The sequence below is a fragment of the Bos mutus genome, chromosome 7 (assembly GCF_027580195.1).
Source record: "Bos mutus isolate GX-2022 chromosome 7, NWIPB_WYAK_1.1, whole genome shotgun sequence".
In the NCBI taxonomy this organism is placed as follows: Eukaryota; Metazoa; Chordata; class Mammalia; order Artiodactyla; family Bovidae; genus Bos; species Bos mutus.
In genome coordinates this window covers 61,633,725-61,646,877 of record NC_091623.1, presented here as the reverse complement: position 1 = coordinate 61,646,877, position 13,153 = coordinate 61,633,725, and the positions used below count along the sequence as shown (strand labels likewise).

The window sequence follows — 13,153 nt, the reverse complement described above, 5'->3', positions numbered from 1 at the left end:
GTGTCAACAAAACAGAAATCAGGCCAGTTCTTTAAGTATATTCATAAACTTGAGAGGCGTGCTTGGCAAATAAGAGGACATTTAATAAGTAATTGTTGAATGAAAATTTTTAAAGCATATGTTAAAATCTGCATTACCTACCAAGTTATGATAAAAGTTTAAGTATTTTACTTTTTGATCAGTGTGATGCTTTTTATACTTATGTAAGAGAAATTTTGTTTTCATAGAGGAAAATAAACTATTAGTAGTATTACTGCATAAATTAATAGTTTGAGATAAAATTGTATTTTGTCTAACATACTGTGAACAAACTGATGAAACCTGTTAGTAACTGCTCAGAGTTGTGCACTTAGTTCACAATGAGAAGTTCGTAAATTTGTAATATTAATCGCCAGAAGTACTTTACTTAGGTTAATGTGTAAACATCAGGAACTTTTTCAGTGTTCACGTGTTATGAGAGTACTTTATTCAGCACACACAAATCAGCTATTTAGAAACCTGGATGCTTCAGAGATGTGAGAAGAAGCAAGTTTTCTGTAGTACTGAAGCCGTAAAGAAAAAGCAAGGGGAGACTGTTCTGACCGCAAAGAGGGTGACTCATTGATCTAGCTGAAGAAACCTGGCTTTTCTACTGTAGGCTGCTAAAATCTAAAAATGGTCCTCATTTGTTATTTTCCCTCCTAGTGAACATCAGAAGCTGGAAGAAAAAATAGACAATATAAAAAGAAATCACAGTTTGGCAATAGGACGACAGAAAGGTTATGAGGAAGAAATTATTCATTTTAAGAAAGAACTTCGAGAACCTCAATTTCGGGATGCTGAGGAAAAGTACAGGGAAATGATGATTATTATGAGAACAACAGAGCTTGTGAACAAGGATCTGGACATCTATTATAAGACCCTTGACCAGTAAGTACTGGGGATTTGGTTCCTACTGCAATCAGTATCAACTAGCATAATTTAGTCTTACCACTCCCTTTTAACTTTTTTAATGTATTTCATACCTAGCAGAGAATAGAAAAATATATGTATGTATGTTAAGTAAAGCATGCTTACTTAAATTACGAAATTAAGTTATAAGGCATATTAATATTAACGAGCATCATGATCCCACCCCCATACCCAATCTGAGAACTCCACCATTATCACTAACTACTGTCCACTGAGATGCTCCTCCTCATCTCAACCACTTGTCATCCCCACTCCCCGTAACTGCTGACACAGATTTTTCCTATCTCTGCCTTTAAAAAAATAATTTTGTAAAGTGTATCACTTTTTTAGCTTTTTTTAAAAAATGATTTTGTTTTGTTTTGCTTTTATTAAGTTGCTTATAGCTATGGTTTATGCATTTTCAGTGCTGTACAGAATTCTGTTGTGGAAATATACCGTAATGTATCCATTTTCTGGTAGATGGAGTTTGGGTTGTTGCCAGGCCTTTGCTAATCTAACCCTTATTGCCAGGAGCATTTGTCGTGTTGTGGAGTAAAAATGAAGAGATTCTCTGGAGTACACGTGGGAGTAAAATTGCTGGGTTGCAGGGTATGCTCAGTTTCACAAAATAATGTTAAATTATTTTCCAAAGTAGTTTTAATGATTTATACCACTAACAGGATATAATAGTTACCTTTGATGTATGTTGTGACATTGATTTTGCCGATTTTGTTTTTGCAGTTTAATGGGTTTTAAATGATAAATCATTGTAGTCTTCATTTGTAAGTTCCTTGATTTAAAAAAAAAAATTTATTTCGGTTTTGCTGGGTCTTCATTACTGTGGGGCGTTTTTTTCTAGTTGTGGGGAGTGGAGGGCTACTCTCCAGTTGTGTTGTGCGGCTTCTCTCATTGCGGAGGCTTCTCTTGTTATAGAGCACAGGCTTTAGGGTGTGTGGGCTTCAGGAGTTGCCATCCCTGTGCTCCAGAGCATAGGCTCAGTAATTGTGGCACACAGGCTCTCTAGTGGGGGCAGATGGGTTTTAGTTGCTCTACTGCTCTGGGATCTTCCTGGACCAGGGGTTGAACCTGTGTCTCCTGCACTGGCAGGCCGATTCTTTACCACTGAACCACGAGGAAAGCCTTGCTGTCCCTTGATTTCTAATGATGCTGAACATCTCTGATCATGTTTTTTCTTTGAAATATTTGTATTTTGTACCCATTTTTAATGTATTATTGATGGTCTTACAGATTTGCATGTGTTCTTTTATCTTTTCTGAATTTTAATTTTTTGTTATAGGTGTTATAATTATCAGGTTTTTTATATTTATCTTTTTACTTTCTTATAGTGTCTTTTAGTAAACAGATTTAATTCTTAGGTAGTTACATTTACTCATCTTTTTAGGTTAGCTCTTTTGTGTCTTTTTTAAAAAATCCTTCCCTATTCCTATATTTTCTTCTAAAAGTTTTAAAGTTTTGCTTTCACACTCAAATACATCTAAGTATCTAATTCTAAATTGAATTTTGTGTACAGTATAAGGTAGGAATCCAATTTCATTTTTTTCCTATGGATACCAGTTTCCTGGCTACTATACCATGTGTTGCATGGGTCATTTCTGGGTTTCATAATTCATTGGTCAATTTGTGCCATTACCAAGATTGTCTTAATTACTATAACTTTACAGTATATTTTAGTGCATGGGAAAATTTTATTTTTTATTCAGTCTGTCCATCTTTGTCTTTTTTGGAATATAGTTGCTTTACAGTGTTGTGTTTGCTGTACAACAAAGTGAATCAACTCATTTTTGTCTTTTAACTAGTGAATTTAGTCCATTCATTTCATTGTGATTGATTACTTAGTTGTATTTATTTGGTTTTTTTCCTACTTCCCTGACTTCTATGGGATTGGTTTATTTTTCTTTATTCATCTTTCCCCCCTTCTTTGGGTTGTAAATAATATGCTTTAGTTATTATGTTTCCCTTTACTTTTTTTTAACATTCATATTCGACCTAAAAATCAAGTGTTTTTGATTCCCAAAGGGGTCCTAGAGCAACATTACCGGCATCACCTTGGAACTTACTAGAAATGAAAATTCTCAGTCTCCACTCCAGATCTGTTACATTAGAAATATTAGGGACAAGGCTTAGCACGCCGTGCTTTAACAAGCCTTCCAGGTGATTACAATGCACATCGAAGTTTAAGAACCATGGCTCCGATATGACTTGCTTTACGTTCTTCCAAAATGTTCATTTCTCCTATCTGCTGTGTTTCTATTGCCTGGTATTTTCATTTAACCTCATTTTTATATGTCAGATTAGAAAATAATTAATGTGGTTCATAGTCAGTGCTTATTCATAAACCCACATGTTTACCAATTTCTTACAAATCTCATTCCCTCCTTCTTTAGGTTCAGTTTCTTTCTTTTTTTGAAGTATATCCTTTAATAGTTTTTTCAGTGAAGAATCGTGAGTAGTAAATTCTTTTTCAGTCTGAAAATCTTTGCTCTCAATCTTGATACTTTAGGTGAGCACAGAGTTCTAGATTGAAAGGATGTTTTTTTCTTTCAGTACTTTGAAAATATTCCATTTCTTCTTGATCTCCATGATTGCTGTTGAGAAATCATTCTAATTATTCCTTTGGAAGTAACCTGCCTTTTTCTTCTGGTCCTTTTAAGAGTTTTCCCTTATCTCTTGTATTCTGCATTTTTTTGGAGTGTGTCTAGATGTAGGTTTACTAGTTCTATTTAAGAATTATGCCTATTGATCTGAAGATTGATACCTTTCATTAATTTTGGAAAATTCTCATGTATTCTCTCTTCAGATATTATCCTTTCCCCATTTCTTAACTATTTCTTACCTCCTTCATTTGTCATTGGACATAAATAAACCTTATTCTTTCCTCCACATTGCTTAATGCCTCTTGCATATACTGGTAATTCCCTGGGTAACACCCTGATGAAGACCTTCCAGTGCACAGATTCTTTAGCTGCTGCTTATACTGCCTGTTGAGGTGTCCATTTTTAATCTGCTTTTCATTTCAATATTTCAAGACATTTTTCAATTCTGTAAGTTTTATTTTACTCATTTTCAGAAATTTTTATTTTTCTTAATGTATTTTCTCCTTAGTGTTTTGATTCCTTCTCGTATGTCTTTTGGGCCTTCCCTGCTGGTGCAGAGGGTAAAGCGTCTGCCTACGATGCGGGAGACCTGGGTTCAGTCCCTGGGTCAGGAAGATCCTCTGGAGAAGGAAATGGCAACCCACTCCAGTACTCTTGCCTGGAAAATCCCGTGCACGGAGGAGCGTAGGAGGCTACAGTCCATGGGGTCGCAAAGAGTCGGACTCATTTTAAATATAGATTATATTCTTTTTCACAGTCATTTTTTTATTTCACACTTTTAGGAGTCTATTTCTGCTGTATTCTGTGCTGACTCTAGCTCTAGGGAATTATTTCTTATGTTTCATGTAGTATTTAATTGTAAAGTCATCTTTAATGGTGACTTTTTTTCCTCTATGAAGCGCCCCTGTGACTTTTTTATGTGGATGTCCTTCCACTTGGTTGTTTTGTTATCTATTAGGCACTCTAGGGCTAACACTGGTCTGAATCTAGTTTTTGTGTTAATGTTTCAATTTGGAAGTTCCTGAACTACACTGGTGGTATAATAAAGGACCTTAAACTCTTGGAAGGGATTTGCCAGGACTTTGAACTCTCAGATTACTAATTTTCCACTTTTTCACTGAAGTTACTATTCAAGAGTCTCAGCCTTTATGTTGGGAGTCACCTGTCTTTGCCTCACTTGGGCCCTATACCTCATCTTCTGTCCTAGGTGAGAATACCTAAACCCTGGGTTATGAAAATAATAACTAAATTCAGCTGCAGTTATCATATCACACACTGACCATTCTGGTTTTTAGTTCTCTGTTTCCACCACATAGAGAGTTGCCTTTCTTGTAAACTGAGCTATACTGTAAAATAATTTTTGTTCTAAATTTGTCTAGGATTTCTAAGTATTTTATCAAGAGAATGATCAGTTACCTTAGATTTTGTTTGTTACTGTTTTCTAAAAAGGAATATATCCTCCTCGATAGAATCTATGTTTTAAGGCTTCTTCTGGAAAGAGCCTAGTGAACAGACCAGCCTCAGCGTTGGGAATCAGACCACAAGGCTCAGGAGGACAGGAACACCCCACTTTTCAGTATGAGGATTCTTCTAGTTCATGATGATAGCAAGGGTGGCCCCAGAATCACTTAGCTGTAACTCTGGCATGTACAGGTTTTGGAGAGTACATAGTCTTTTAAGATAAGCGAAAACTGGAACTGAGCCAATTATGTTAGTCATTTTTAAAAATAAATACTAGTAAGATTTTTGTTGGATTAAGTTCGGCTTCTGTAATGAAGGAACACATCTTTTGTCCTCGTTCTCAGTGAGCGAATAGGTTAACATTACAATGCTCCTTGGGTTCAGAAAGGCTCATGGATATGTATGTCTGTACCAACTAGGAACTTTTGGTTTTAACATCTTCAAATATTGAAATCTCCCCTAGATTTTTAGGTCCAGCAGTTTAAGTTGTTGAGATTTCATGTTCTGAAATAAGAGCAAATGCAGGACATTATTAAAGAGTCCTTGCCTGGTAGACTATTACATATACAACATTTGTCTTTTTTTAAAAAAACTTCCATAATTCTTTTTAGTATATCCAGCTATAGGCATATATGCCTGTAGAAGGCTTATTACTTTTTGAATTCTTTAACAGCTGATGCTGTGTGTGTGGTAAACGTTCCAAACATTTGTTGAGTGCTAAGGAATAGGAAACCCAATCCTTACTGGCAAGTTTATTTGAAGAGACAAAAATCGAAACAGGTTTTTATCAGTAAAAATCTGTACAGAATAGGATAACTTAACTTGGTTTTGATGAAAAAATTAAGCTGAGTCTTAAACAGCAAGAACTGTTTGTATAAAAGTTGATAAATTGTACCTTTTCGAGGCCTGAAAAAAAATCCATAATTTGTTAAAAGTATTGTCTCTAGTCTCTAGAGATTATCTGAATGTGACTTGACATTGAGCAAATTATTTAAATACCCTGAGCTTCCGTTTTCTTATCTATAAAACAAATTTTTTTAAGTCCATTATAGCAGTCATTGTAGAGTCAAAATTAAAAGGGAAACTCACAGGCCATTTAGTCCGGCTCTCCTTGTCATGTTACAGTCTTTAATGTATATTGTTAAATTCTCTATTTCTTAAGGGCACTAAGGAACTTGACCAAGAAAGCGTAGGTTTTATCTAAAGCGTATGTTTCTTTCTAAACGTGCTTTAAGACTAAATTTCTCGGGCAGGGGCTGTGCAGAGGAGATACTAATAGTAATTAAATACTTAATATGTGTTGCTCAGTTGTTTCCAACTTTTTGCGACTGCAGCATGCCAGGCTTCCCTGTCCGTCACCAGCTCCCAGAGCCTACTCAAACTCATGTCCGTGGAGTTGGTGATGCCACACAACCATCTCATCCTCTGTCGTTCCCTTCTCCTCCTGTCTTCAATCTTTCCCAGCATCAGGGTCTTTTCCAGCTAGTCAGTTCTTCGCATCAGGTGGCCAAAGTATTGGAGTTTCAGCTTCAACATCAGTCCTTCCAATGAATATTCAGGACTGATTTCCTTTAGGATAGAGTGGTTGGATCTCCTTGCAGTCCAAGGGACTCTCAAGAGTCTTCTCCAGCACCACAGTTCAAAAGCATCAATTCTTCGGCACTGAGCTTTCTTTATAGTCCATCTCTCACATCGATACCTGACTACTGGAAAAATCATAGCTTTGACTCTACAGATCTTTGTTGGCAAAGTAATGTCTCTGTTTTTTAATATGTCTGTTACAGCTTTCCTTCCAAGGAGCAAGCATCTTTTAATTTCATGGCTTCAGTCACCATCTGCAGTGATTTTGGAGCCCAGGAAAATAGTCTGTCACTGTTGCCATTGTTTCCCCATCTATTTGCCATGGAGTGGTGGGACCAGATGCCATGATCTTTGTTTTTGGAATGTTGAGTTTTAAGCCAGCTTTTTCACTCTTCTCTTTCACCTTCATCAAGAGGCTCTTTAGTTCCTCTTCACTTTCTACCATATGGGTGGTGTCATCTGTGTTAGCCATAATTTAATTGAATTCTATCTCGACAAACTATGGAAAATTCTGAAAGAGATGGGAGTACCAGAACACCTTACCTCCTGAGAAATCTGTATGCAGGTCAAGAAGCAACAGTTAGAACCGGCCATGGAACAATGGACTGGTTCCAAATTGGGCAAGGAGTATGTCAAGGCTGTATATTATCACCCTGCTTATTTAACTTATATGCAGGTTATATCATGAGAAATTCTGGCTGGATGAAGCACAAGCTGGAATCAAGATTGTTGGGAGAAATATCAATAACCTCAGATATGCAGATGATACCACCCTTATGGCAGAAAGCCATCACTTCATGGCAAGTAGATGGGGAAACAGTGGAAACCATGACAGCCTTTATTTTCTTGGGTTCCAAAATCTCTGCAGATGGTGACTGCAGCCATGAACTTAAAAGACGCTTGCTCCTTGGAAGAAAAGCTCTGACCAACCTAGCCAGCATATTATAAAGCAGAGACAATACTTTGCTGACAAAGGTCCATATGGTCAAAGCTACAGTTTTTCCAGTAGTCAGTTTTGGATGGGAGAGTTGGACCATAAAGAAAGCTGAGCGCCAAAGAATTGATGGTTTTGAACAGTGGTATTAGAGGAGACTCTTCAGAGTCCCTTGAACTGCAAGGAGATCAAAACAGTCAATCCTAAAGGAAATCAGTCCTGACTATTCATTGGAAGGACTGATGCTGAAGCTGAATAAAGCTCCAGTACTTTGGCCACCTGATGCAAAGAAATGACTCGTTGGAAAAGACCCTGATGCTGGGAAAGACTGAAGGCAAGAGAAGGGGATGACAGAGGATGCGATGGTTGGATGGCATCACCAACTTCTTGGACTTGAGTTTGAGCAAGCTCTGGGAGTTAGTGGTGGTGGACAGGGAAGCCTGGCATGCTACAGTCCATGGGGTTGCAAACATCAGTCACAACTGAGCGACTGAACTACTGGTATAGACCTGTAAAGAGCAAGTATTCATCAGAGAGATCAAGCAGACTGTCCAAAATTACCAAAATATTGGTAGCGATAAAATTAGATCTCAGAACTAAGGCCTTTCTATTCCCACTGTGCTGTGCTACCACCATCCATCCCCCCTTTTTTAACCTTTAAAAAACAAATATTTATATTAAGAATTTTCCTTTTACTTAACTCACACTTCTTGGTTAAGAGCCACAATAGTCAATTTATATATTTTATACCTCCTCAGCAAACTGTGTATATATGTATGTGCAAAATATATCTTGTCGTGTGCATTAGGACTTCGTTCAATTAAGATTTGAGTGCTTGTACGTTTGGTAAGGTTTAGATGTTGTGTACTAAGTATGTAGAGATGAAGAAACAGAAAGTTCAGAAATAAATCCGTAAATGGTGAAAATTAACCATGATGATGGGAATAACTGAGGGTCTACTTTAGGCCTTTTCTAAGGCAGGATCTTTTTTGAGAATGTGACATTTAAGCTGGAATGTGATTCATGCAAGATATGCAGAAAGCGGAGACGCAGGCATTCCAGATGGAGAGATAACTCATGCAGAGGCCCTAAGACCAATACAAACATGAGGTGTTCGAGGAATAGGAAGCAGGCAAGCGTGCCTGGCTACAGTGAGCAGGGGAATCAGGTCAGAGGGGAATGGTTCCCAGAGCATGCCATGCCTTGCAGCCTTGGTTAATAGTTCAGTTTTATTCTAAGTGTGATGAGAAGTCACTGGAGTGTTTGAAGCAGAGAGGTAGTATAACCTGATTCATAATTGGAAGAAATCACACTTGCTGTGTGGAGAATGGATTGTGGAGGCACCCAGGAGAGAGTGGTGGACTGGACTAGGATGGTAGCAGTGGAAATGGAGAGAAGTAGATGGGCTCAATTTTTGTTTTGGAAATAGAGTTGACAGGTCTTGCTTCTGAACTGAATGTAGGGGAGGAAAGAGGGGGGGAAAGGAAGACTGATCCTACATATTTTTTCACAAGCAATAGGATGACCGACTCGATGGACGTGAGTTTGAGTGAACTCCGGGAGATGGTGATGGACAGGGAGGCCTGGCGTGCTGCGATTCATGGGGTCACAGAGTTGGACATGACTGAACGACTGAACTGAACTGAGGATGTTGGGGGAGCAAATTCCCACTCCCTGAAATGGGCAGGATTGGGGAGGAGAAAGTGTTTTGGACACTTGAAGTTTGAGATGCACTTTAAGTAGAAATGTCAGGCAGGCAGTTGGATCTATAATTTAAAGTCTAGAGTTCAAGGGGAAGCTATACATTTAGGAATTATCAGGACTGATGCTGAAGCTCAAACTCCAATACTTTGGCCACCTCATGCAAAGAGTTGACTCATTGGAAAAGACCCTGATGCTGGGAGGGATTGGGGGCAGGAGGAGAAGGGGACGACAGAGGATGAGGTAGCTGGATGGCATCACCGACTCGATGGACATGAGTCTGAGTGAACTCCGGGAGATGGTGATGGACAGGGAGGCCTGGCGTGCTGCGATTCATGGGGTTGCAAAGAGTCGGACACGATTGAGCGACTGAACTGAACTGATGTAGTATTTAAAGCCATGGAATGAGATTACTAAGTGTGGAATAATTGTGGATAGAGATGGGAAGGGTCCCAAAACTCATGTTTACTAACGGAGTGAAGAAGTAGCTGATGAAGAAAGAAAAAAAAAAAAATTAAAAGGCATAGTAGCTTGAAAACCAAGGAAAGAAACTATTTCAGGAATCTAATGTTATTGAGAGATCAAATGAGATAAGGACCAAGAAGTAACCCTTGATTTGGATAAAATGGAGAATGTTCATGACTTTGAGGAACAAACTTAGTGGCATGGTTGGAACTGAAGCCTTAGAGTTGAGTGAGGAGACGGCAGATGGCAAGAGATGAAGACAGTGAGTACAGTAAACTCTTTATTAAAAAAAAAAAACAACTTCGTTGTGAAGAGTAGCAGGAAAACGGGGTTAGGTATGTAGACTGCTTTTATCCTAAATCTTTTTTTTTTTTTTTTTAATCCTAAATCTTAAGTTTAGGTAATTCTGCTACAAAGTAGCTCTTCCTCTTAGTACACTGGCTTGCAGACCTGGGGTTTCATAGATGTTAACTGAATGGAAAACTGTACCTAGAAGCCCTCCAGCTAACCCTGCAAGACCCTGAGAGCACTGACAGCAGGAACAAAAATTCCCTCAGTGAGGCACCTGTTGATTGAAAAAAAAAAAAAATCCCTGTTCTGTTCTCTCTGGGGAGATAGAAATATGCCCTGTTTTTCCTGTAAAGTTGTAACTGCTCAGTAGGAGACCATGGTAGGTGGTCCACAGGCTGTATTGACCTGGGCCATGAATAATGAAGGAAGGGCATTTCAGTAGAGAAAAGAGCCTCAATCATGGAGGCATCACACTGAGCAGAGGGCGGGCATATGTGGGAGCTTGTGGGGTTGGGGAGGTACAGGGGTGCTTCCCAGCAATTTAGGCTTGCCTCAGAAACAAAGGCAGGCTGTTTACTGAGTCCTGTTGTCCGGCAATTAGATGGATTCTTCTAAATGAGCAGAAAAGAAGTGGTACAGATTTCCCCAAAATTGAGTGTTTGTGGGCTTATGCTTGCAGCTCTTCTTAAGGTTTATATTAGGAGCCTTAAATTTGCCTTCTCACCTAGAAGAAGAAAGCAAGGTCCAAAATTTCCCTCATTGTCTCACCTCTTAGAAGAAGCATGCAGTCGTCGTAATTGTGCATTCATCTATCTATTTAAGATAACACAGGAAATTAACAGTGCATTTTCAAGAAAAGCTGATTACCATCTGTTATTAGTAATCATCTAAAACCATCACTGATTGTCAGCATTACCAGTGGTCAGAGACACACTCGACAAGGGGAAAACATCCATTATTCAGAATTTACTGTCCCTTATCCACTCCCTTAAAAGAGCCATCAATTAAAATTAAGTGATTTTGGAATATATCATTCAAAGTACACTGTTCTGCCCTATCCCCAAAATGTTACACTATTTTCCCCCAAATGTGGAGTGTTGAATATTAAGTCATACTTCTTCTGAGACTCAGTGGAGACATGTAAGTTTTATATCCAGGGCAGCCAACTCTCTCTGAGTCTCTTCAGAACCCGGCTTCTTACACTCAATGAGGGCTTGATGCAGGACTCACCTCATGGCTATCATTCTCATTCTTATCTTAAATACAGCACGGTTTCACATCAGCCCCCATAGCATCAAACAAGTAGATTATAAAACCCAATGATAGCTAGTGGCATTTCACAATGACTTGCAGGTTTTTTAACCAAATATTTATCAACCACTGTAGCAATAGTGGTTGACCCATTACCTGAATTTTAAAAGCTGATATTTGGGAGTCTGGTCAAAGGAAATTACAGCAGTTCAATAATTTCAAGGGTTTTAGGAAATTAGTTTAATAGTCTTAAAGGTTTTATCTAGAAAAAGAGGACATTTTTCTTATAAATGTGCAGCTTAGGATTGGCAAGTTAGGGATTTTAAAGTGTGCTAAGTAATAAAACTCACTGCTAGTTTGGAACACAATACTCAGTAGAATGTGATACTCATCATATCATTTCCCTTATACTAGAGGGCTTCCGCTGGCCTATATGTAGGAAGACAGGAAGTTCTCATGGTGGTAACTACAGTAGGGAAGAGTATTCAATATAATAATGAACAACAAAATTGATCTTAGCCAGTTTTCTGGCAACCTGTATATCTCAGGAAGTGAAGCGAAGCAAAGTAAAAGGTGCTCAGTCGTGTCCAACTCTTTGCAACTCTGTGAACTGTAGCCACCAGGCTCTTTTGTCCATGGAATTCTCCGGGCAGAAATACCAGAGTGTGGAACTAATGAGTGAAGAAGCATATGAGAAATACATAAAATCTATTGAGAGAAAATGGAACCCCTAAATAAACTAGTTTGAAACAACTTAATCTAGCATAGTTGTCTTAAAATTAGGGGTGGATATGTATTTAAAAGCAACTTTTAGGAAAAGAAACCACTTGTAACAATGTTTCCTGAAGAAAATACCCCTTAACTTCCTAATAACTTCAGAGAAACACTGCATCTTTTTGACAGCACCCTATGATTTTTAGGCTAGGTGCCAGTTACAATATTCAAAATTCCTGAAATTATCTGTGGTAAAACTAGTTATAAAAATTATGTAATTCAAGGATAACACAGTTATCTTAAGCCTTATATAATTTTGTAACTTGCTTACAGCCATCCCTGGATTTGGGTCAGAATTATCTTCCCACTAGAAATAACTGGCAGGAGAGAAAAGTTTGTTTGTTGTATAGCATCCAGTAAAGAATATTACTATCTTAATTTTGCAATACACTGTGTTTGCTGGTGCTATTTTTACACAGTGAAGCAACAGCCTTGCAGGAGAATAAGAAACAATTTAATAATAAAATATTTCAACTTCTTAATTTTAAAAAAATACTGGAGTGGGTTGCCATTTCCTCCTCCATTTGGTACAATTTTATGTGCGAGGATGAGAATAGTATTGTTGGAAAAAGTCTTTGTAAGTATTATCTTTTCTCTGCTTTTATTAGGAAGGCTCGTCTTTGACCCCTTCAATATTTACTGAAATAGCTTGAGTTATGGGGAAATCCAGTTCAAAATTTGCCATTGTACATGCATTTCTGACTTTGAATAGCAAAATGGTAACTAACCTTCGTCGGTAGTTGGAGCCCTGGAGATGGCTTAAATATGAAAGGTGTAACATTTGAAAAGGTGTTTGTCTGGCAGGTTAGGTTTTAGTCTACCTGTTTTCTGACCACTCCATTTCAGGCATTCAGTTCTCTGCTAATGACCAAGTCCTGTGATGATTTTAAAAGTGGCCAGAGAGCAGCAGCAAAAACTCTGAACTACTGTCCTGGGGATGCCCAACATGCTTCACTTGTGACTTTGAGAACCCATGTGTGCTTAGAAAGTAGACAGCTCCAAGGCTTGCAGAAGCTTTTTATTAAAGGCCCAAGAGTGGAGACAGTTTGACAGCTTAGAACAAAAAGGAAAATCATCTAGAAACTGCTGGGGCAGAAGCCATAGTGCAAAGAGGTGCTGACGGACAGGACGGTCAGCTTGGCATTCAGAG

General features: G+C 38.3%; 1 protein-coding gene across 1 annotated transcript in view; it reads left to right on the top strand.

Annotated features, from left to right (window-relative positions):
• Positions 1–13,153, top strand: part of RAD50 (RAD50 double strand break repair protein) — a 107,606-nt gene that overhangs the window by 80,798 nt on the left and 13,655 nt on the right. The window contains exon 21 of the mRNA XM_005888364.3: positions 685–909. Coding sequence (XP_005888426.2) covers positions 685–909 — 225 coding nt within the window. The remainder of the gene's footprint in view (positions 1–684; positions 910–13,153) is intronic.